We start from the raw sequence: 26096 nt of genomic DNA, 5'->3' as shown, positions 1-26096 counted from the left end.
TTTTTCACATTTTTTTTTGTCCCACTTTGGGACTTGAACTTTTGGGGGTATATTCCTTTACAATGCATTCCAATACTTCTGTATTGGAATGCATTGGCTGTATCTCACAGGGCTGGATCTCACAGGCTCTTCACCGGAAGGCAGCGCAGATGCCTCAGGAAGGCATCACGCTGCCTTCCATACCATCGGGTCCCCCCCACAGCCCAATGGGGACCCGATGGCACCGCTGCTGCACCATAAAAAGCCGCAAACCGTAGGTCTGAATTGACCTACGGTTTGCGGCGATCGTCAACACGGGGGAAGGGGGGGGGGCGCATTTAGCTGAGGTGCCTGCTCAATGATTTGAGCAGGCACCTTGTTCCGATCATCACCCGCCGGTGATCGGAACAACACATGACGTACCGGTACGTCACGTGCCCTTAAGGACTCGGGAAACATGCCGTACCGGTACGTCATGTGTCCCTAAGGGGTTAAGGGATCTGAATAGATGACCAGTGATAAAAGGCGTTAGCTCCTACTAATTATTAGGAATGCACATAGGACTCTATGCTACAATCCGCCAATTTCAGCAGGACGAGCTATCATTATTTGGTGGAAAAGAACTGGAGGACAGTTGTATTGTAGAAACAAGCTTGATAACATTTATTTACTAACCCGATCAAGCGCGGAATTTGAGGACCCCAAAATATGTAAATCTGACACCCACCCAGTTAGAGGCTAGAGTGAATAATGAGACTCTAGTATGAATAGATGGTAATTCGTTACGACTGGCCTTTAGGATTAATAACTAGAAGCAATAATAGCGCCAGCACAGCATGGACAAGGCATTAGGAGTGTGTGCAGCTGTGTTGGTGTAGTACAAGTGGCGGCTGGGTGGAGTAATGGTAGTGGCAGTACGAGTAATGGATGTGGCAGGAGGGTATGACGGGGCCTGCGATAAATAGCCACCATTAGCTGGTGGAGTACAACTTTGTCAGTTTGGGTGTGGCAACGCCAACTGCAAACTCTGAGATGACACTGGAGGCTGGACAAGACCGTATAGAAAAAGCAAACTGGGCCATTTCTGGCTACTGTTCCAATCTGTCTGCCCAGAAGTCTGTGGGGTTTGCATCTGGTACCGCACATGAAAAAACTGCTCCATATTGTTCACGAGATTAAAATGGTTACTGCTGTGGTGTAGCATTGATTGCCAGAGCACAGGGTACGCCAAGCATTGCGCCCCCTAACTCATGGACATGTACCGTTTTACACAGGCAGAGCTGATAAGAGCAAACAGCTTTGCTCTGCTCCAGAGACACTAAGCAATCAAGTGATCACCGGGACATATAGCTGCAATAGGATAGCTGCTTCCTCTATTCACTGTGCTCATTGAGTGCTATGCGCCGAGCAATGGAGAAATCAGAAATGTTAATAAACCCCTAATAACATCTCCTAGGGGACCCAACCAGCTCCTGCTAGGTTGCACTGCGTACATGTACGGCACTCTGGATTAAAGCCCAGCACCACCTGCTGTACATGTACAGAGCTTAGGGGTATACAATAATATGGAGAATTATGACGGTGGGAGCCTAAATTGAATCTGCACAATTTACAGATGACAATTTACTTATAAAATTCACTCATGTCTTTATTGTTATAAAAGGTGGCAAAGGAAAATCCTTTCCAGTATAAACAGCAAATGGCACACGCCAAACAAAAATGTTATATGGACTATAGAGAACTGACATAGTACCGTTTGTCATATTTTTTTCCTTTTTTTAAATAACGAATATAATAAATTATAGCAAACATTAAAGGGGTTCTCCAGGCTTTTAATATTGATGACCTATCCTCAGGATAGGTCATCAATATCATATCGGCGGGGGTCCGACACCCCCGCCAATCAGCTGTTTGAAGAAGAGGAGGCGCGCGCCGTGCCAGCGCTGCCTCCTCTTCACTGTTTATCTTCTCGCCATCGCCTCTGCAGCGGTGAGCAGGTGTAATTACACCCAAGCCGTCCCATTCATTTCAATGGGACAGATCACTCCTATACAAGTTTATGGGAACGATCCGTCCCATTGAAATGAATGGGACTGTTAGGTGTAATTACACCTGTTCACCGCTGCAGAGGCGATGGCGAGAAGGTAAACAGTGAAGAGGAGGCAGCGCTGGCATGGCGTGCATCTGATATTGATGACCTATCCTCAGGATAGGTCATCAATATTAAAAGCCCGGAGAACCCCTTTAAGTGTAGCGGTGCACACTGTAATTATGTCATAATGAAAAATGAAATAATAAATTAGAATAATCATATCATCATTATTTTTGAAGTTACAAATCCACAGAAAGCACACTCAAAAATCCTATCATAAATAATGTATTTATTGCATATGGCTATTAAGACAGCATCCAAGATCAATAAAGACTACATACAATGTACTACCCTAGTTTTGTTTGTTGTCTCCAGCAGCATCTCATCATTATTTTATAGGAATTTATATATATATATATATATATATATATATATATATATATATATATATATATATATATATTCCACTGTACATCGGAAGACACTGCAAGATAAAGTCTCTTGTCATACCACGATTGAAATATATTTAACATCTTGATATTCAGAAACATTATGTACCCAGTAGAGAAAGAATAAAATACTGTTTGATACCTCTTAAGTTTACGATAGCAAAATATTTTAAATTTAAGGGACACTGGGCAAGAATGTATAAAGATTTAAATATACATTATGGTGTTTCTGCAAAACCTGTACATTTTGGTTGCACTCTGTAAACTAAACGTTACTTTTAAATATTGCATATGCCTTATGTGAAAATGTACAGAGTTGAAGTCGATTTAAGCCCGTTATGCCCAACTGCTCTAGTAAATCAATCTTATTTCGAAACATATTCTTAGTATAAATCAAATATTGACGTCAGCAGTTAAGAATGATCAGTGCTATTATGGTTCATACGTAGCAAATATTAAGTCCAATTTATCTGGAGTCCAGGCCAAAATAGTTTAGAAAGTTTTACATCTGTACATTACATTTACATAGAAAAACTACGCTATACATAAACAGGCCAATAACTCGCACAACCGGTTTATGAAGCACTACCTTCCTCTTCCAACAAGAATCAAACTATAAAAAGGAGCAATAGAAAAAAGATATGAATTTACATTCATTTTTGTCTGGCAATACAATCCATGTTAGTAAGACTTTTGTTGAGCAAGTAGGAAGACATGAAGCTTTTCAATTTCATCATTACATGGTTCAATGCCAAGAATATGATTTAACTGATGACCACCACCATTCAGCCTTTTAGATCGCAGATTGTTTGCACTCCGATTTTTTTTTAAATAAACTAAAAATAAAAAATCACAGACATTCAGCATTTTGGTGCATTCTGTTTCGTTCCGTTCTGTCCCTATTGACAATGAATGGGGACAAAACTGAAGCTTTTTCTTCCGCTATTGAGACCCTATGACGGATCTCAATAGCGGCATTGAAAACCGCTAATGTGAAAGTAGCCTCAAAAATAAGCTGTGAAATATTGATAAGTGAGAATGCAGCCCTTTCCGAAATGTGTAATGCTGCAAAGGTTGCATTTTCCAGTACACTGAAAACAAAAAAGTGCATGTGCCACTTTCCGAGCGTGCGAATCGGCACATCTCAAACAGGGCCGCTTTGTGGCATCTACAAGACATTACTGCAGTGTATTGTTCAACCAGGAAGAACCAAGCCAAGTGGCCGGGCGAATAATTTCAGGGTGGTAACAGCGCATTACTTAGGTAAATCCTCCAAGATATAAAATATATGGATGTTTTTGGTTAACAGCAATGCAGCTATGTGTGCGTCTGTGTCTGTATTCCTACAATCAATATTAAAATTTATGTAGCATATGCTAACAAAGTACCTGTGAGGAAGTCATTAGGACATGAAGATAGGTGTGGCATCACACAAAATCACTGGTTGCTGAAAACGTACACCCTAATGATTATTAATAGAAATCATTGAGCTTGATCAGTCTAGAGGGAGGAACCGCGTAGTGCATGCAGCGTAACATGGAGTACAATACGTTCATTAGTAACATTTTTGGTCCACCTTTGGAAATAGGAACAGCACGTGTGCACCAAAGCATTGCTCTTCCATTTCCCTAGTCACTGGTTACCATAGTGTGTCCATTTTCCCAAGTAAACTGTGCAGCCAATAGATTTTGATCCATAAAGCAATATATTATAAATTTATCATATAATAATGCTGAACAATTTCTGCAGAATCTTCATTGCACAACCAAAATGAAACACAAAAATCCTCTTCATTGATTATTTTCATTCATTTTCTGAGGTAGGGCAACTGGTACTCTTCATCTCCAATAACTCTGATGGTTACTGCCATGTCTTGGTCTACTGAAGAATAAATAAGGAAGTTTGATGAAGGCCTCGTCATTCAATGTGAACTTGAAAGTACATGGTTGTCTTTGTGTCATCCGTGGGAATATGACAGAAGAAAAATAATGCCATTTAATTACATTGAAGCAGGTCTCTGAAGTATGTCCACCACTTGTGTACCTGAGCGGAATCGATTCAAACCCGCATGAGCGGAAGGAGTGAGACTTTAGCAGCATTTGGTCACAAAGTAGGCCCGTAGATCTCTTCTGTAGTGTGGTGAGGTTCTGAGCCACCGCCTTCACTCTGAAATACAGAAATGGCAGAAGTAGTTAGTTACATAAGTATTAGGATACGGTTTTTATAGCATAAAACGTACATTTTCTCTTGTGATTAAAGGGCATCTGTCAGCAGATTTGGACCTATGAAACAGTCTGACCATTTGCATGTGAGCTTGGCCGTTGAAGGTATTGGTTCCATGTTCATATGTGCCCACATTGCTGAGAAAAATGGCTTTAATACATGTGAAGGAGCCTGTAAGAGCAATAGGGGGGGGGGGGGGTCCCGTTACACCTAGAGGCTCTGCTCTCTCTGCAACTGGGGCATCGTCTCCAGGCAGGTATGATCACGTTTCCAGTACCTGGCCCTGTCATAGTGGAGAGAGTGTGGCAGTTGCAGAAAGAGCAGAGCGTCTAGGTGTAACGGGAATACCTCCGTTGCTCCTAGAGGCTCATTTGCATATTTTAAAATATGTCATTTTTCTCAGCAATACGGGCACAGAAAATAAATACAAACCTGCTGACAGATGCCATTTTAAACAAAGTCCAAGGTATATAAAAAGTGCAGTCCTCTGCACCAGTGCCACCATATGTGAACCCTCACAGGTGGCAATACAACCTTAGACCTTGGTTGAATGCTCACTTGGCTGAACATTCACGTGTTCTCAATGTGGAGATCTTCCACTGAGGAAGAGGTGGAATACCCAGTACACATCAGATAATTGTTCAGTCCCGTCAAGTCAGTTGATTTGGCCGATGTTAATCTAATGTGTATGGGCCCCTTAAAAGCCCACAAACATAAAAAACAGTAGAGCACTATACATCCAACTATTGCTGAGACAATAGACTCAATGGTGCAGTAACCTACAGCAGGTAAACACATCCTAAATCTACACATCAACAAAATAAAAGAAATCATGATCCGTGAACAGTTTCCCTTCTAAATCCTCCAGAAGCAGAAGGAACATGTTACACTGGTTTATTCTGAAGTCAAGTAAGCATGTCAATTACACTCTACTAGAACGGCTGAAAATATTTGTTTCCCTAAAGTGCTTTCCAGAAGTGTTTTTGAATTATTCACCTGTGATCAGGTTACAGCACCCAAGCGGTGGCATGCATCACCTGACCCTCCTCCGCTCGCTGCTAATCCAAGAAGTCAGACTCGCTGTGCCGCCTATGACAATACTGCAAATGCATAGTAAACAAAATACTATAACACACGGCTATTACAAAATGTCCAGAGAGACCATACTGGTATAAAGTGGAACTGACTTAGTTGCCCATAGCAACCAATCAGATGCCACCTTTCATTTTCCAAAGGAGCTGTCCAAAATGAAAAGTGGAATCTGATTAGTCGCTATGGACAACTAAGCCAGTTCTACTTGACACCAGTTTGATAAATGACCTCATATAACTATAAATTTAGGCGTTACACCTGGGCAGTCTTAAATAGGTTGTCCCATTTTTTTTTTAAAAACACATTGCTGACATTATTAGAATACAAGCAAACGGAGCATCTTGAATGCCATCCATTCCATTGCTGCCGCTCCTATCCTCCCCAATACTGCATTCATGACGTAAAATTATGGCTGCAGCAATGATGTACCTGTATCGGTGCAAGCGCGGAGGCTTTGTTCCAGCAATTGTTTACATAATGCTACCTTGAAGTGAAGGGGTGAAGGCCCAGTCACTTCTCTGGTAATGGAAGCAAAGCCCTTGCACTTGCGGCACTACTAGGAGAGGCGACGCAGGCGCAAGATTGTCAGGGACGGTTGAGATGTCCGGCCCTGTCCATCAAGCGGCAGTGGGGAGAGCCCCTAGCAGGTGAAGAACTCTGGTTAATGAGACAAATCCATTTGTACAAAATCAATTCGCTCATCTGTACTCAGCAGTATATGGGCATGTCTCCGCTGCAGGCAGGATGGAGGAGCGATTCTGGAACGGAATGGGTTTGGGACAGTAAGAATAATTTTATTTCTATCAGTGGTGGGAACCGTTATCGGTTGTGGGTAACACTAAAGAATAATATCTTCAACGTGGAAAACGTCAAACGTTGCTTGTCGTCTGCTTAACTTGTTTGCCGTCATCTCCACCAGCAGAAGCCGAAGGAAAGGGTTAAGGTATTTCCCAGTGTTCATGATCCGCCACGGGTCTGAACAGCTGCTTTTTGCTTTTACTGTTGCCCATCTGTCACACAAAAGGAAAATAGGGAAATTCCTGCTTCCTGTCTGAATTCTGTACCGATAGATAAAGTTTGCCAAGGGAGTTGCTCAAAGTTTGCCTATTTGCTCAGCTAGACACAAGAATTAGATGCTATATATCACTTGCTATTGCAATGAAAGTGATGTTGATTTATCATGCCCAGGTCAACAGCACATGAATATTTGCATCACATCTCTCTCTGATGACGTGGGGAAAGCTCGAAGCGCATCATCAGCTCCAGGCTTGGAACAGTTCATGACGATCACCTTCACTTTGTGTACACAAGGAGATTCCCTCAACCAAGGCCAAGCAATGGTTGGACTGCCTACGCTGATGGAAAATAAAGCCTCTGTGCAAACACTGCTTTAACAAGTCCTCAATTATGAGACCGAATATCCACGTTTCAGAGGAACTAAATAATGGAGGATTGAGATGCAGGTACGTACGTATACGTTTCCAAACACGTCAACGGAACTAGATCACTAGAAAGCAATCTGCACTAAGGTCCATGATGGTCATGTTGCTTTGGAGAACTTTTTAGGTAAGACATGCATCTAACCAATGTGAAAGGACTATTGGCCATGAAAAATAATCCAGAAAATTCAATGATAAAAGTGTTTTGGTCAAAAAAATTAAGTTATGTCTGTATTTTCAATCAAAACATTGAACTCCTAGAAGAGTATGAAAGGAAAGCTGTCCTGGGCTGAGGCAAGATCCCAGACCATCGCTGAGGGTTTAGCAATTTGCCTCTGGTTAAATTACTATGCAAACACAATCTCGGTTTGACAGTCCAGCTTTGTGTCAGGCCCAGGGCTCTCAATGAAGACACACTTCACTAGAAGCCAGCAAAACATCTATTTTTCATAAGACAGGGAAAAATGGTAATCGTTTTCCATTCATATGAAAACATTTAAACTTGTTTGAAGAAAGAAAGAAAGAAAGAAAGAAAGAAAGAAAGAAAGAAAGAAAGAAAGAAAGAAAGAAAGAAAGAAAGAAAGAAAGAAAGAAAGAAAGAAAGAAAGAAAGAAAGAAAGAAAGAAAGAAAGAAAGAAAGAAAGAAAGAAAGAAAGAAAGAAAGAAAGAAAGAAAGAAATTACTATAGCCAGAGTTATTTCAATAAAATGTACTTGTATCGCACCACCTGCTGTTTTCTCCTTTCCTCATCTCTCTGTCCACCTGGTAGAGGTGGACTCACATGCTCAGTTCCAACCTTCAACTACCAATAGCCATATCTTCAGTTAGAAGTTGTGACCGTTACAGTACGGGCCACCTGAGAAAGGAAACTCCTCCTGAGCGGTCAGCTAGAAATAAATCTAGAGCATGAGTAGGGGAACTCTGGATCCATGCGGTTCTAGCTTTGTTAGAAACAGATTGCCATGTACTATATGGTGACCAATTTTCTTAGATATTAATCATGGGATAATTGCTTCAATCAATGCTCAGAATGTCTCATTTTCCAGTTACTGGTTTAGGGGGAAAAAAAATATAAATTTTACTTAAGCCACCTATTATAAGGGCACTCTGGGTTCATATGGGGCATCAGATGAGACCTCCATTAATTAGCCGGAGAGGACAGCAGGTTATAAAGAGCAGGGACTGGATAGTGGTAATTGTAGCATGCAGATGAAACCCAAGCAAACATGAGGAGAACATACACCATGCAAATGTCCTTAGGCCTCATGCACGCAACTGTGTCCGTATTTCAGTCCACAAATAGATCCGCAAAATACAGGTATATTCTATGCGCATTCCATGTTTTTCTCACTCCCATCAACAGAAATGGCTATTCTTGACTTCAAAATGGACCACAACAGGACATGCTCTACAATTTGCAGAATGGAAAAACAAATCCACATAGAAGTGACTGGGTCAGTGTGCTGTCCGGAAAAAAATGTGGATAGCAAACAGATGAAATATATGGTCTTGTGCAGGAGTCCTAAGGCTACTTTCACACTAGTGTTAATGTTTTCCGGTATTAAGATCCGTCATAGGGTCTCAATACCGGAAAAAAACGCTTCCGTTTTGTCCCCATTCATTGTCAATGGGGACAAAACGTAACTGAACAGAACGGAATGCTCCAAAATGCATTCCGTTCTGTTCTCATACCGGAAAGCAAACCGCAGCATGCTGCGGTTTGCTTTCCGTCCCGAGACGCGGACCAAGACAGATCCGTCATGACCCGCAATGCAAGTCAACGGGGACGGATCTGTTTTCTCTGACACGATAGAAAATGGATTCCTCCCCCATTGACTTTCAATGGAGTTTATGACGGATCCGTCTTGGCCATGTTAAAGATAATACAACGGGTTCCGTCCATAACGGATGCAGACGATTGTAGTATCAGTAATGGAAGCGTTTTTTGCTGAACCCTGCCGGATCCAGCAAAAACTCTAGTGTAAAAGTAGCCTTAGGCCTCATGCACACAACAGTATTTTTTTGCGGTCCGCAAAACGGGGTTCTGTTGTTCAGTTTCCGTTTTTTTTTTCGTGTGTCTTCCTTGATTTTTAGAGGATCACCAGACAATGAAAAGTGAAAAAAAAAAAAACGAAGTCAAGTTTGCCTTGGAAATGATAGGAAAAAAATGGACACGGATCACGGACGTGGATGACAATCTTGTGTGCCTCCGTGTTTTTTTCACGGACCCATTGACTCTTCTATAGGACAGGTCATATTTTTTTCACGGACTGGAAACACGGATCACGGACGCGGATGACAAACGGTGCATTTTCCGAGTTTTCAACCGACCTATTGAAAGTCAATGGGTCCGCAGAAAATCACGGAAAACGGAACAACGGACACGGAACCCAACAACGGTCGTGTGCATGAGGCCTTAGTCATATTCAAGCCCAGGACTCCAGTGCTGGTAGACAACCTGCAGAGGTATGTAATGATTCAGCGTCCTTCTGGTGGCACTGCAGGGGAACTGAACATTGTGGTTTCCCCACAAATTTCAGTTCATTGTGGGGAGGTCCCAGTGGCAAGAAGACCTGAGATGAGTTTATTTTCTGGGGACGTTTCTAGTGCAAAAATACCGTAGATTGTCCAAAGATGAGAGCCACTTTGTTGGGTGGGTAGCAAAACAATTATTTTGTGGCAGCCAGCTCTGGCCAAATAATCCAAAGTTGTCCAGACCGGAGAGGTGGACATGGTAGCCAGTGCTAAACCTCCCAGTTGGACAGCTTTCAGAGACATTGCTGGCTATATAAGCCCTTCATGTTACACTCACAGCTGACAGAAGACTACTAATAAACATCTCTGCTACAAAAATAGGTGCCCACGAATAATGTTAATGATTCAAGCTGCTATTCTTGTACAGTGCACCATGTCTGCTTTTGGCACAAACAGAACATGGCTCATGAGAAGTTCAAACGGCAGCTCAGAGTTTACTCAGCAAATATGTGCAGAATGGGATGCGAAGCTTATCCTGTAGTAACCTCAACGTTACGTGTCAGTCTACAATGCTTCATTCCATATGTAACCATCCACACCTAGAATAGGTGGAGAAGTCAGGGCTCATACAGTATGAACACAAAATTCTACTAATGCCCCCAGAGAGCAATATTCAGGGTTTCGTAAGGAACCTGTGACTTTGGGAAGTCATACAACACGTGCTTTATTTGCTTTTCCTTGCGTCTTGTGAGTTACCGTGAACTTTCCCTGTAGTTACTGGTATCAGCCAGTTCAGCATTACACTAATGCCACCAACTCTGACCCTTTCCATTAAACCAAGCTGCTCAACAATGCCTAATCCATGCGTCATATAATCCTACTTAATACTCTGGGTGATGTTTGGACCTTTTTTTGTTTTTAAATTTAGAAAGAACATCTTGGCCTATTTGAAGGAACCCACAATGCTGCCTTGTCCAAGTCTAGTTTAGACAAGAACCTTACAACAACCATGATATGAATTCAACTTTAGTCTCTTATTTCACTTGCAGTAACGGTGTTAATATAATAACAAATCGTAATGATATTCTTCAAGTGTCCTTTTTTTTTTTTATATACGGTATATTTTTTTTACTCAAAAGTAATCTGTGTACAATACCCCCTTAAAGAGTCTGCCACCTCCAAAATCAGTTTCAAAGGAAACATGCTGTTGTAAGGTGGGGCGAAACATCACCATAACTTTCTTGTGAAAATCAGGTCCTCTCATCCTGAGAAATGCTTCTTTTTAATGTAAATAAGTTTCTCGGTGCACCCCTGGCCGCTCCGTTTGGTGCTACTGCCTTCCTCTGCATGATTGTTACAGACTATGACATTTTGGGCATTGTCAAACAAGAGGAGGTGATCGCGCGCTAAACGGGCTGTCTCCGCTATGATGTTCAGAAAAAGAAGCATTTCCCAGGATAAGAGGACTACATTTTCAAGTATGGTTAGGTTTCACGGCACCTACCCTACATGGCAGTATGCTTACTTTGAAACTGATTTTTGAGGTGACAGATGCCCTTTAAAAAAAATAAAAAGTAAAAAATAAATAAAATGTATATTTTGCACTTTTATGTTAAAGAAAATTCAAAACTGTTGACTACACTAAGTGCTTGCAGGCATGGCCTGGTGAAATGATGAATTCCAACTTGTTTTTCTAAACCCTTTGAACGTGCTCCAGGAGATTACACATTCCAGTCAGCAAGCAGTTTACTACAGATATTCTTCAAGTGGACTTTGACCGGCCTTAAAGTGTGCACAACAGTCAGGACCAGAGGGAGCGCACTGGATAGTTCCCTTTGAATTTTTCCGAATGCTGATTAGAAAGGATCACAGTACATGGACGAAGTCTGCGTCTGTCACATATGTGTATAAAAACGCAGGCGTCGCGGAATGAGATGGACCTGTAAACAGTATCTCACATGGCCATGGAAAATTCCCAGGGGTCCGTCATTGCCGAGTGAAAGCGACAGCGCTGAGATCTTGCACTGTCCTCTAATCTCACTTGCATTGTCATTATTGTCTCTGGAAAGAGGAAATCTCTTCCTCTATGTTGTAGTAGGCCTGGGAGGCAGATGGCATGCAATCATTAGCCTATTGTCAACAGCGATGCTGGGGTAGGCACTAGTGTGTCTTGCTTGTCATGGCAGGTGCATGGCCCTGAGGCTGTCATCTGCTGAGGAAGGAAGTCTTCTCCTGCAAGATGTGGATGGGACAAATGTAAACAACAACCCCCAATCTCCACTCATTGGTAGAAAAACCCAACGCCGTGCTAATTCTATCATAGAGAACATAGAATCCATCTCTGGTAAGGCAGAGCTTTCTGATTTAGTCATCAAGAAGAAGGAAACAGCAGAGAAATAAAACATAAAATACAAAGTCAATTACTGGATGTCAATGCACTTCTGATGCGGCTGATAAAGACTGCTTTATGGTGGAGCTCTGTATAGATTAAAGCAGTCTCAAAGGTGAACACTGTTCATGTCGATATATTGCCCTTCGCTCCGTCAAAGCCAACACAACGTACCGGCCTAATAATCACCGATGGTCATTGATCCCGTAACCATGTAATGAGGTAACATCTCCACCTTTAATGTATGGTCTAAATTAATTATATTACACACACACCTTTCATATTGGAGTTCATTCCTCCATTTCACTTTGAATATTACATCATATATACCGATCATCACCGTACAGACAGGAAGCGCAGTGGGGGCGAGAGCGGATTGTAAAACTACAGCCAGCTCATTCATTTCTCCTTCTACTTTAGGGAGCCAAAAATAATGACCCGCAGACTGCAGTCCTCGCATCTGCTCATGCATAATGACATGCGCTGAATACAAGTACCTTTGGACTCCCAATAAAACAGATTAGCGCGCTTCATTCAGACATGCAGTGACCTTGAATACAATTTTGGCACTGTGCACATGCTGAGCTTCAGCACAGTCTAATCCTGAATGCACAGGCAAAGCCCGGGGTCTTTTGAGGGCACCATCCGTCCTCGCCTTTATTTACAATCATCAGGGGCTGCATTATAAAGAGGTTCTCGTCAGAGATGAAGGATGGGGGTACACACCCCAGCCGGCAATAGTGGACAGCAGAGCTTACCACATGCCTTTAGCAGTCACCCTCCAAATGTCATTCAGCCTTGCCGTGCCCTATTCATCTGCATTGCCTCATGTGCTCCCCTTGTTTAGGTTACGTAAGAGGGCTACACACAGCACTGTGTATATATACTGTATAGGTTACACCCTGGATTCTTGTCTGGCCAATTAACCCTAGCAAACGCTAAACTATAGCTTACATATGTCAGCGACGCTGCTGCCAAGGAGAAGCCAACTTGAGGTTCAATGAGTGTTTTCACAGCACCGAGTAGTGACAGCTACGTACACAAGCTAGCCATAGAGAGCCGTGGGCAAGGCATTGCTAGCAGACTCCGGGCCGTGCTATTGCTGGGTTATAGCGCTGCTTTCTTACTGCTCTTTGAAGTCTCTTTTTTATTATGGATCACCTCTCTTTATAATAGTCTTCAAGTTAGTACCCGCCTGCATTCCTCACAAGTTAGCTGGGACCATCTGCTTGTCAAAAGCTAGAAGAAAGTTATGAATCATAAATTCCATTTTCAAGTTCTCATGGCAGGGAAAATAGCTCAGCAGCGTTCACGTCTATATACAGCTCTAAAAAACAAAAAAACAAAAAAAACTTAAAATGTTTTCACGAGAATAGAAGTGTGTTTATCAGCCTTTAAGACAAACAACACACTTAAAAACAACCGGATACTAAAATATCCAATTCCCTGAAAAACAGAAAACTATGATGAGCACAGGCGAGAGAGTTCCTGCAGGGACGCCCCTCTGATCACCCACGGGGGGCGGCTCCTCCTATTCTGGATCTGCAGCACACACAACCAGTGAACGCAAGCTTGTCCTGCTATCTTCAAAGTAATCGGAGGCAATGCTCAAGCAAAGCACTTCCTATGCCTTAAGCGACAATTGTTCTAAGCTGACTGGAGAACAAACACTCCATTCACTATACCCTGACACCATTTATTCTGAACTCTTCTATGGGACCATATTAACCCAGAAACGCACACTTTTAAGGCCTCAGCTACACTGCGACTTTCTGTGGTGCGATTGGTTGATTTTAACTATTGCATGACAGGTGCAGTCCACGAGATTGCATTCAACTGAGTGCATGCATTTGGACGGCAGCTGTAGTTCAAATGGGTAAAATCAATCAGTTGCGCTACAAATAGTCACACAGTGTAGCCAAGGTCCTGACCACACAACTACTCCACAACCATTTCTCAGGTCATTGCCGGAGACCCCTAAAACTGACACCACCCACTTACAAAACCAGAATATACCAGAGATCAGAGCACCGGACCTGTACATAAAGGGGGTTATTACTAAGCCAAGCAAACGTCATATACAACTCTACCCATTCAGACTGAAGTCTCGGAGCAGCATGGAGTGGGTGCCAATAAACCGATACTTCTGTATACTATACAAGGAGGCTTAGGTGATACATAGGGTCTTCTATTACTTGCATTTAGGAGAAGAAAAAAAAAAGAAAAACAGGCATTTGCTTTTTGTGGTCACTGATGTCTGCCACAGCTACGCAGATGTTCCTATGAATGTGCAACCAATTTTCCATTGCTGAGCCAGACAGTGATGGCAACGGCCCAGACAAGCTCTAGGAATTACCATATTAAGCCAACCTATTATTTATCATCCAAAACCCAGCCTTCAACAGAAATGTGCATGGTGTCAATGGGGGGGGGGGGGGCATACGGCTGTGCAGCAATGGGAGTGCTAGTAGCTGGAGCGCGCACACACCAGACTCATCCTGCTGTGACAGGACAGTCAAACCAGAATGGCTAGCATTACTGTTCTACATGTGCAGGAGGGAAGGATCTTGAGGTCACATGCCCGCAGTTTTTCACAAAACACATTAGAAATTGGTGTTTGTCAACACTTCCCTCCAGCGAAAGGTCGGGGAGATCATTTCTCCTCCGAGACATTACTCACAGAAAATGAACAGTTCTAAGGGCTCATGCACACGGCTGTTCTGTGCAAACTGCGGTGCCCAATGCATGGGCACCATCTGTGCGGCTGCCGCAGGGAGATCCAGACCCATTCAACTTGAATGGGTTTGTGATCTGCCCGCAATGCAAAAAAATAAAAACTTTTTTGCTTTTGGCCGTGCGTTGACACGGAGAGAAACCCCACAGATGCACTCCGTAGTGCTTCCGTGCCTCTGTTCCGCACCGCACCTTGCGGATTGTGGACCAATTCAAGTGGGTCCTCATCTGTGATGCGGTGCACAAATGGCTGGTGCCTGTATATTGTAGGCCTGCAGTTTGCGGGCCACAATATGCACACGGCCAGGCAATGGCCGCGTGCATGAGCTCTAAACCTGCGCCACAACGCAAATGTAAATTCTAGGAAGCTAAAAGAGCCTTTCTGGGATTATCATATTGATGACCCGCCCTCAGATCGGTGGGTGACCGACTCCCAGGAAATGATCATCTGCGGCCTCCTCGCTGTTTACCGAGCACAGCGGCCTCTTCATACAGCTGATCGGTGGAGGTTCTGGGAGTTGGACCCCCGCTGACCTCATATTTAGGACCCATCCTAAGGGGAGTTCATCAATATGATAATCCTGGAAAACCCCTTTAAGAATCAATACAAACACTCTTACCAAAATGACAATACTGGCAACAAAAACAAATATATTCCTACTCCGAAACAAAAAAGACTTTCTTCCCATTTTCTTATCCTCTCCTTTTGCTGTAGAGGTGGAAATGGCTAATCTCATTAACAATGGTAGAAGTCAGCTTGGGGATTCATTAATGTATTCTTCACCGACTACCTTTCTTCTAAACAGTGTCAATGGTAGTTTTGGGAAATATGGTTCCTGGGGAGAAAATGACAGTATGCACTCACATGGAAACTGGTGCACTTGGCGTTAGAGTAAGCCTATGGCATGTCCTATAGGATGATAATCGCACTGCTTACTGCGTTCATGACATCCTTTAGATAAAGGCCCATTTCATGTCCAGCTTATAACTGATAACATTTGTTGGCAAAAGGGGTTAACGCATCATGTATAAAGAAATAATGTGGACTGGACGAAAAAAGGTGCCAAGCGCATACTGCACCCTCCATCCGAATCCATTGGCACGTGTACAATGTATGTCCTTGTATCATCACGGGTGCATTTGGCATATGAGATCGGAACGCTCTCAGTGGGGACGTCAAACATGTCTATGGCCTGACAGAGGCAAAAAGCATGTCGGTATCTTCTGTACAGAATAGGAGCATCCAGGATAAAACATACATTTTAGATGCCATTGTACAGTGGCAGACGTCAGGAAAACCTTACGATATCCACTGCGCGCACAGTGTGAATGTACCCTAACACCTTTAACTTCAATAGCGACTTACGGTCTGCTATAACAATAGGTCTCCACCAAAATCTATGGCAACATTACAGATCTGTGCACTGCAGATTCAGTCCAAGGCGGTGCCTGCTCTAAGTGTTTTTCCGAAGACTCCAGATGCTAGCCCCAGAAATGTGACGTGGCCAGGTCTAAAGAATGCACTGCTTAGATTTCGGCTGAATAGAAGGGTTCTATATAAGGGCATGTTAACATTCTGTCAAGATACCAATCTCGCCCACCGCGTTCAGAGAGGATGATCGGGGATTATGTGGCCAAGGACAAAATATTAAGAGGAAAGATCTCAGTGGAATCTTATAAAAGGCCGACATGCAATGAGCCAAGCTAATTAGGCAGACATTTCCAGGACCACTTTAATGCGGGACGTTGTGCTGTCACTTTATGTATGGTTTGAGTATCTGAATAATACAAAACATTACTATTCTGTAACATATCGGTCACTAAATGGTGTGGTTTCCCTTTCTCAGGATATTTATTCTGAAGATGTAGATTGCATTTGCCATCTGCTAGTAAGTAAATCTATGTAGAACACAGTACTGTGCTAAATATCTAAGGCCTAGTTCACATTTTACATCCCAATGGGTCCCGATTAACAAGTGATGGGTTTGTCAGGTCTCCATTTTGTTAAAGTGCTGAAAACTATGTTAAAGGGGTTTTCCGACATTTTTGAATCCTCAGGATAGGTCATCGGTATCTGATTGGTAGGGGTCCGATACCCGGGAAGGCACCAGCCCTCGCAGTAACGCTGCGGTTTTCTCCAGCTGTGCCTAGGCCATGTGACGTCACGTCGGTCACATGTCCTAGGTGCAGCTCAGCCCCAGAGAAGTGAATAGGACTGAGCTGCAATACCAGGCACAGCCGCTATACTATGTACGGCACTGTGCTTGTTGAGCAGAGAGAAGACCGCGGTACTACTCAGAGCGCCGATGCCTTCTCAAACAGATGATCAGCGGGGGTCCCCACCAATCAGATACTGATGAACTATCATCATCAGTTAAAAAATCCTGCAAAACCCTTTAAATATTTCTGTCAATGCGCAGCCGAAAGCGGACATTAGCAGTGTGAAAACAGAGCCTTAAGCTAGCCATACACTTCAAATAGCCGATGACTGAACAACATGCTCCCTCGGCTGAGCATGCATGTGTTCAGAGTGTGGAGAGGGGAGTAAGCTGCTGCCAGACTCACTCGGTGGAAGCTTATATCCACAAGGATTAGCCATGTTGATATCTAACAAGTGTATGTGTGTATGGTCACCTTTAGAGGCCAGCATGACGTTTTCAGCCATAGAAGGCGTCCGTTGCCCTCCTATTATTATTATAGGGTGAGATGAAAAAAAAATAATACTGAGTACTACAGCTTTACTGCTGAGATAATAAACAAAGTTGAACCTTCGCAGTCTGCAGCATTGAAAGGATAAGAATTTAATGACTGTGTGTGATAGCGTACATTCTTCACTCTTACCATGGGCTCGCACTTCTAAACGAGGCAGGTTATGTCAGCTAATAAGGGTACAGCCACACGGTCAGGTTTCTGCATGCAGTTTTGGCAGCCACAACCAGGAGTTTAAAAAAAAAAAAAAAAAAAGGAGGACAAGTCATATCTGTCCTTTATACTTTTTCTCCTTTTATGATTCACTCCTGATTTGACTTCCAAAACTGCATGCAAAATCCCTGACTGTGTGGCCGTACCCTTAATGCCACAATCTAGAGCAATAGTGAAGCACGGACCAAGCTAGACCTGATGGTTGGACATTCGTAGAACATGTAGCCCTTTCCAGATTTTAAACACGAAGGCGGCATTTCCAAAAAGTATATATGGCACTGCCTACCTTTTTACCACCGTGGAACCCCTAACAAAAAAAAAATAAAAAAATAATAAAAAAAAAATAATTATATTTACCCGCAGGTAACCCCAAAAACAATCATATCTCTGTTTTAAAGGGGTATTCCCATCTTGTATAATGATAGCACATTGCTTGGATATGCAAAAACTTTATGATTTGTGGGGGTCCAAATTCGGGACCCCATCAATCCTGAGAACAAAGGAGTTACATTCCCCTCCTCGCTCTCCTGCCACCCGGCTGTGCAGGGATCTGTAGTCAAACCATTTCATCTGCACAGCAGGTGGTCAAACCACTGACGTGAAGGGGGTGCAGTGATAATCCAGCGCCGTCACCTTCATTTTCAGGACCAGCAAGGGTCCCAAAAGTAGGACTCCCACCAAGTATAAGTATTGGCACATCCTAGCGATATCACTGGGAACAACCCTTTAAAAAGGTGACATATTTGCGGTTGCTGTCTTCTAGGGAGCCACATATCAGGAGTCATGGCTGATGTACAGAATAATGAAATACAGACACAAGAGAAAATAGATCATGTAACAATCAGACAGAAATAGCCTTGGGATAAGGTGATGAAAAGCCCCAAATTTCCACGAGAAGGCTGCATACTGCAAATACAAATAAAATGGAGGTACCCCTGCTAGCCCCTGTAATCTACAGCAGAAAGCAAGCACATGCCAGGTCTCCTGGCACCAGTGGGTTCAATCCGACCACAGCTTTGAGCTTGTATGAATGAGAGGACTACAGCACAGTCTGGTGCCTGGATTCAGAGGAGGGGGGAGGTTTAAGGTAAACAAGTGGGGGAGGGGAGAATTACTGCACTGAGAGGTAAAGCAGAGGCTGTCAAGACATCTCTTCTACTACAAAACACAGAATTCCATATTTGCCAGGTTCCATCTTCCTCTGAGGTTTATGCAGAATTTCGTAATATTTCCTATTATTTTTTTCCACGTCAGTGATCCTTTATTTACTACACAACCAAACCACTGGCACGTCCCTTTGGGGGGAGAAAAAAAAAAAAAAAAAAGGGACTAGTACGCAATTCACCAGAGCCTTTTACAAAGCAAAACAATAATGAACCCCTCCCCGTTCAATGCTAATCTCTGACAAGCTGCTCTTCAATGGCTCGGCAGAAGCAAGCAAATCCCAAACACCAATTTCTGAGCGGCAGAAAGAAGACAGTCACAAATGTGAAGAATAAACAATATCCCAACGACAATGGAACTGTAGAAGGCTGGACGCAGACTGAGGAGCCATTCACACTTTCCCCCTCCAGAAGTGTGGTCAGAGAGGAAATATTCTGCTTATTTAACCTTTCCCTTACAAAGAGGATTACATGGCACTTCCGGGGCTTATGAAACCGGTTTCAGACACATGAATTTCATCTTGTGAGACACACACTCACTGAGAGAAAGGAACTCCCCCCCCCCCCCCCCAAAAAAAAAACGGCAATGTCATTTGTGACAATCATGACTACTACAAACCCTGTAAGAAGTATTCAATGGTAACCATCAAAAAGGAGGTTCTCACTGCTACAACCACTCTCATCATGTGAGCAGTCTCTCCAAGAAATAAGATTATGTTCATAAAGACACCTCCACCTACTTAGTCCAGAAAACAGACACAAGGTAGGAGAGAAACTTGTACAACGCCATAGCTACTCGTCAAGTATGGAGGCAATGTATGGGAATAAAAGGGAAGAGTACGGCTGACAGTGATGGCCGACCTTTTCACTCCCATGTTATTGGGAGAACGCTCTATGTACCATCTGGTTAAAGGTTAAACGACATCAAGGCTTTGATGTCTCTAAACAGAGACCTGAATGCTTTTTAGCTTTGGAACTGAATAAAAACAGAATCTGAAACTAAAAGAATAAAAAGTACAAAGTGGTGCAAGGAACCTGCATAAAAATATCTTTAGGGCTCAGAAAAGAACCACACATGATGACCCTTCCTGTAAGGCCTAAAGCTGGCCCACACATTAGATTAATATGGCTAAACCCAACAATTTAAGCAGGATCAGCCAACCAACTAAGGCTACTTTCACACTCGCGTTTTGTGCGGATCCGTCATGGACTGCGTTTGTATTTTCTGTAACATAGCCAAGACGGATCCGTCTTGAACACCATTGAAAGTCAATAGAAGATGGATCCGTTTTCTATTGTGCCAGATTGCGTCAGTGAAAACGGATCCGTCCCCATTGACTTACATTGTGTGTCAGAACGGATCCGTTTGGCTCAGTTTCGTCAGACGGACACCAAACGCTGCAAGCAGCATTTTGGTGTTCGTCTCCAAAGCGGAATGGAGACGGAACGGAGGCAAACTGATGCATTCTGAGCGGATCCTTATCCATTCAGAATGCAAACTGATCCGTTTTGGACCGCTTGTGAGAGCCCTGAACGGATCTCACAAACAGAAAGCCAAAACGCCAGTGTGAAAGTAGACTTGCATGTATGTTTGGTGTCCTGACTATGACGGACTGTTTGGGCTCTCAAAACACATTAAAGGGGTAGGATATGCCACCAATGTCAGATAGAGGTGCGTCTGCCCTTTGGGACCTGCACCTATCTCGAGAAGAGGACATCTAAAGCGAATGGAAAACAGCTGTGCATGTATGGCTGTCCTCCATTCATTTATATGAGAGTGAGCATTGGCTCAGCTATGTCCGGCGGTCACGCATGTGTGGTGCGCTCTCCATTTCTATGGGACTTCCAAAAATAGCCAAGCACACTTGCTCTGCTATTTTCAGAACTCCCATAGAAGTGAATGTTCTAGAGCAGGCATGTTCAACCTGCGGCCCTCCAGCTGTTGTTAAACTACAACTCCCACAATGTCCTGCTGTAGGCTGTTCGGGCATGCTGGGAGTTGTAGTTTTGCAACAGCTGGAGGGCCGTGGGTTGAGCATGCCTGTTCTAGAGTAAGGGCCACCAAATCTGACATTGGTGGCATATTCCATGTGAGATAGTATCACCTCAAGCCGTATTGTTTTATGACATGGAATAATCGATACCCTGCTCACATCTGTCACACCATGTGAGGCATCCTGATCATTTCAGCAGTAAATAAAAGAGCCATTTATCCTAAGTGCTACATAAAGTATAAATGGGTCTGTATAACCTCTGGCTTCAGTCATATTAGCAATATTAATTCACAAAATGTAAGGCCTCACCTCTGACAGTGGTGGCACCCTTCATCCTATGTCCCAGGAAATCTATGCTTGGATAAGATCCAATGTCCATACTGGCAAGTCCAAGAGCAGGCAAGTGCCCCCTGGAAGAGGCTTGTGTTAGCAGCAATAAGTTTCGATCTTCAGGCGACAGCTCAATGGCAATGTAGTTCAGTCCGTTCTGAAATCCAGCTGAGGTTTCCCTGCACATCGGACTGCCACATTCACCAGTCTCTAATGTTTCTCCTGGTCTTAGGGACACATTCTCCACCGAGGCTGAGCTGTGTCTCTTCGGACTATGTGCAAAGGAAGGAGAAACAGGAGTCACTTGTGTAGTAGAAGAGAAGGTCTCTGAGCTGTGACGACGGCGGCCACCTTGTGAGTCTGCCCTAATAACCTTTGCGCCCCTGTTAGGATCTGGTGGAGGACTGTGTAGATTAAAGCCCCCATTTATCTGGTCCATGAGCAAAGTAAGGTGCTGCACACCAGACACTGTGCCTTCTATAGGTAATGTTTGATTATCTGTTGAAGACACAGGAACAGATGATTGTGTTGGAGACTTCCTTGGACTCATTTCCGTGTAGTCAGAGTTTGGACATAAGTTTGGTGAGACTTTTGACTTTGGAGATAGAGGGCCAAAATCCAAATTCATGTAGTCTGAAATTGGAGATTGCTGAGGCTCTGACCCAGACGAAGATGATGATGGACTTCCAGCAGCAGACAGAGGTGTAGAATCTGAAAGAGCAGGTGGGGGAGGCAAAGGCAGATTATCTTGGGACCTTGTCTCTCCAAAGTATATATGAATATATTCCCCTCCAGGTGGGCTAGGTGGTTCTGGAGGATGCTCACTCATACTGGGAAGAGTGCGCAAGGCAAGTCGGGATGGTCGAGCTGCTCGACCATGTGGTGAAGAGGAAGCCGGGGACTTCATCATCACATATGGTTCTGCATCTGCACGACTGATAGTCTGATATGGCATTGTGTTATTTTGACAGGAACAATTATTTTTAGGCTGCATGAAGAAATAATCAGGGGGAGTAAATGATAGCGACTCTGCAGGTGAAACTCGATGGTGCACAGGTACTGGTCGTGCTTTTGGACCACACCACATAGGCATATAACCGTCTGGTGAGTTCTCCTGAGACCCTGCAGAGGACTCTGTGGAGTAACGTGGGTGAAGAATTTGCTGAGGTGCAGACACACTAGCTGGGCTCATGGGAACATAATCTGTGGAAGAAGAAACAGTAGCTGTCCCATGACTCATTGGCATGTACCCATCATCTTCATTACGTCCGATCTCCACATCTGCATAGTCCTCTGGATAAGGATGGCATGTTTTGGGAGATGAAGACAAAAGACTAGGACTTCCCTTAAATGTGGCACGAATCAGAGTAGACTCATCAAGGGAAGCAGAGGATAGTTGAGGAGTTGTAACTTTTTGTCTTCCTGGGGTTGTTAAGGAGTATGTTCTCTTTCGGTGGCATTTTTCAAGTACTGAACTTTCTAATCGCCGAGCAAGACATGCACAGCCACTTGGAAATGGTTTATCCATGGACATGTATCCATTCATGTCCCCTGAGTGGGGTGGAGTACCTGACACAGAATCTGGAGTTCCACTCCTACAGCTCAAATATGCACGTGCCAGTTCTCCTGGACTAGAGCTATATTCATCCAAGGACAAGAAACCTGTGTCACTAGGTGACCCAGAAGCTGAAGCGTTGCAACTAGAAGGTCTTTGAGGAATAAGAGGATCAGAGGCAGACTCATGACCACTACTTCCAGAAGACAAGCTAATTGGACTTGCAGCTGATGGTGGAGACTGGGGAACTGGCATGGACATGGACCTACTGTGTTGCAGGGGTCCTGGTGCTGGAAACAATTTTCCATTGCGACCACCCAAGCTTACTGTATGAGAACGGCTTAGTGGTGCTCGGAGAATACTAGGACTTAAGGGACTACTTATGACTGTGCTGTGGCTTAAGTTATCACCTTCACTAGCAGTGCGGAGGCGGGAAGATTGATTTATAGGAACACTAGAAGAAGAGGGAGGAAAATCTGTACGGGTCCTTCTGGACAGTCCTGTCTGGCTTGGAGGCAACCGAGAATGATGACGTCTCCCTGGAACTGTAATAGGGTTAGAACTAGAAGACTGGCTTTTACTACGAGGCCTAAATTCAGCCAACTCCTTCATGGCCTTCATAGCTTCCAAAATAGTCTCATGAATGCTCTGGGCAACCACGTTGTCCTCAACTTGCATCCAGATCTCCCCTGGTCCAGTGGAAGCAGAACGACCAACCTCTACAAAGAAGTAGTTGTCAGAGTGACCACAACGTCGGATATTCATCAACTGTAGGGTGACCGAGGGTGCCTCACTATTCAGCCGCACAAAACTGATGCTTCTTGCAGACAGGCAAAGTCGATGCACACCAGTCAGACTTTTAATCTGGCCCAAACCTCTGGGCTTCAAGTTTACTTGCCAAATCTCTCTGTAAGCTGCATTGGCTGGTGTTATCAGTCCATAGTTTGGGTCCTCACTCAGTGTCAGGTGGCTGCTGCAGTTTGCACTGCAGCTGGTGCTTCCTGAACAGCAGCATCCTCCGCTAACTACACAGCCATTTCTGTCTCGCTCTCCTCTGCCGGTGCCAAGCAGCTCTGTGAGAGCCCGATACCAGCTTTCCTGCTCCTGCTCGTTCTCTGCCGCCACTGCAAAATACTCATCCCGAGTGTAAAGGGCAATCAGGTATTTGTTTTTCGCATCTGCCCTTTTGTTAATATTAAGACAATTGTCCAGAGAAATTACCCTTTTGGGTGCTGCAGACTTGCTCCTCCACTTCTTCTCGCTCTCGTAGTATTCAAGCCTGGCAGCTGGGCACCCATCTCCAGGCTCTTTGAGCACAAAAAAGCGCTTGTGGCCATGCTTCTGCTTGCGTAGATAGCCACACTTCTTTACATAGCTGCTGTTGTTGTTGTTATTGTGGTTGAGGTTAGAGCCAGCAGCGGGCAGAACTGGCTGTCCGGGAACAGGAGGGCTGGCCATCCTCTCCTCACTTCTCAGCCGCTGCTGCAGTACAGTGGCAGGGATGATGATAGATAACGTGTTTGTAGATTTCCACCTGCTCTACCTTGACCTTCAACAGGGAGAAGAAAAAAAAAAAAGGACTTGAGTAAGACGTAGAGGAGGGTGCATCTATTAATCCTTACAACGTATGCAGCAATATCTGAGATACATATCTCACATTGTACATTATATATGAGTGACTCATTAAGGTTTCTATTTACAGATACTGTGTATACTCATCCTACACACTAATCTATAACTAGATTTAATGTATACCTCCTAGACAGGACAGCACACGACTACAGAGATATCAATGCTGCAGTAAATAAGGAGATGTCTGAATGAAGGCATAGTAATGATATGTAGAGTATTGAGCTGTGTACACAAGACGAGTGACAGACCTTACAGCGCAGGTCTGTGTGTGTGCGCATCATATAGAGATATATAGATACACACGGGTAATGTCCACACATATAATGTACATACACACATATATTGTATATGCACATACCTTACAGCACTCCTCAAAGAATCTGCAGGTCTGTGTGTGCATAATATAGAGCTATATAGATACACACAGGTAATATCCACACATATAATGTACATACACACACCATGCATCTATAATACACACATATACTATGTATGTACACACACACTGTATATGCACACACCACCATACATCTATAATACACACATATACTATGTATGTACACACACACACACACCATACATCTATAATACACATATACTATATGCACACCCCACCATACATCTATAATGTACACACACTGTATATGCACACCCCACCATACATCTATAATGTACACACACTGTATATGCACACCCCACCATACATCTATAATGTACACACACTGTATATGCACACCCCACCATACATCTATAATGTACACACACTGTATATGCACACCCCACCATACATCTATAATGTACACACACTGTATATGCACACCCCACCATACATCTATAATGTACACACACTGTATATGCACACCCCACCATACATCTATAATGTACACACACTGTATATGCACACCCCACCATACATCTATAATGTACACACACTGTATATGCACACCCCACCATACATCTATAATACACATATACTATATATCTATATGCACACCCCACCATACATCTATAATACACATATACTATGTATCTATATGCACACACCACCATACATCTATAATACACATATACTATATATCTATATGCACACACCACCATACATCTATAATACACATATACTATATATCTATATGCACACCCCACCATACATCTATAATACACATATACTATATATCTATATGCACACACCACCATACATCTAGTGTATATCCACCTCACACATGAGGATACACACATCCCTGATGGGCAGACGCCCGCTGTAACCCTGCAGACAGGACAGCTCTCTCCTGCAGTGGTCTGAATGCTGCAGTAAATACGTGAATGAAGACATAATAAGGATGTGTAGATTACCGCGCTGTGTACACACGACCAGGGGCAGCACTCAGCTACGCAGGAACATGGTGTAAGCGGCGGACATCGCCTCAGACGCACTTTACTCCAGAAGTGCAGCGGTGAAATAAACAGGCGGCAGTCCAGTCAGGTGCAGCCATGATCCTCAGCGCCCGCCCGCCCGCCACAGAGCTGTTCTCCTGGTCTCGGCCGCTGTGTAAATAGCGCAGCACATCCAGTGACTGAAGTAGAGAAGCAAAACAACATGTGACGTACCAAGTTACCGACAGTGAAAACATA

The 26096-nt window shown here is 43.7% G+C and overlaps 1 protein-coding gene across 1 annotated transcript; it reads right to left on the bottom strand.

Annotated features, from left to right (window-relative positions):
• Positions 1 to 2122: 2122 nt before the first annotated feature.
• IRS2 (insulin receptor substrate 2) lies at positions 2123 to 26096 on the bottom strand. Its single transcript, XM_040425228.1, has 3 exons — positions 25818 to 26096; positions 21260 to 24384; positions 2123 to 4686 (listed from the first exon to the last, which is right to left on the bottom strand). Exons 2-3 carry the CDS (start codon positions 24291 to 24293, stop codon positions 4682 to 4684), a joined length of 3039 nt encoding a protein of 1012 aa, XP_040281162.1. The 5' UTR covers positions 24294 to 24384; positions 25818 to 26096; the 3' UTR covers positions 2123 to 4681.

Source organism: Bufo bufo, chromosome 3 (assembly GCF_905171765.1).
Source record: "Bufo bufo chromosome 3, aBufBuf1.1, whole genome shotgun sequence".
Taxonomy (NCBI): Eukaryota; Metazoa; Chordata; class Amphibia; order Anura; family Bufonidae; genus Bufo; species Bufo bufo.
This window is presented reverse-complemented; position numbering and strand designations above follow the sequence as displayed.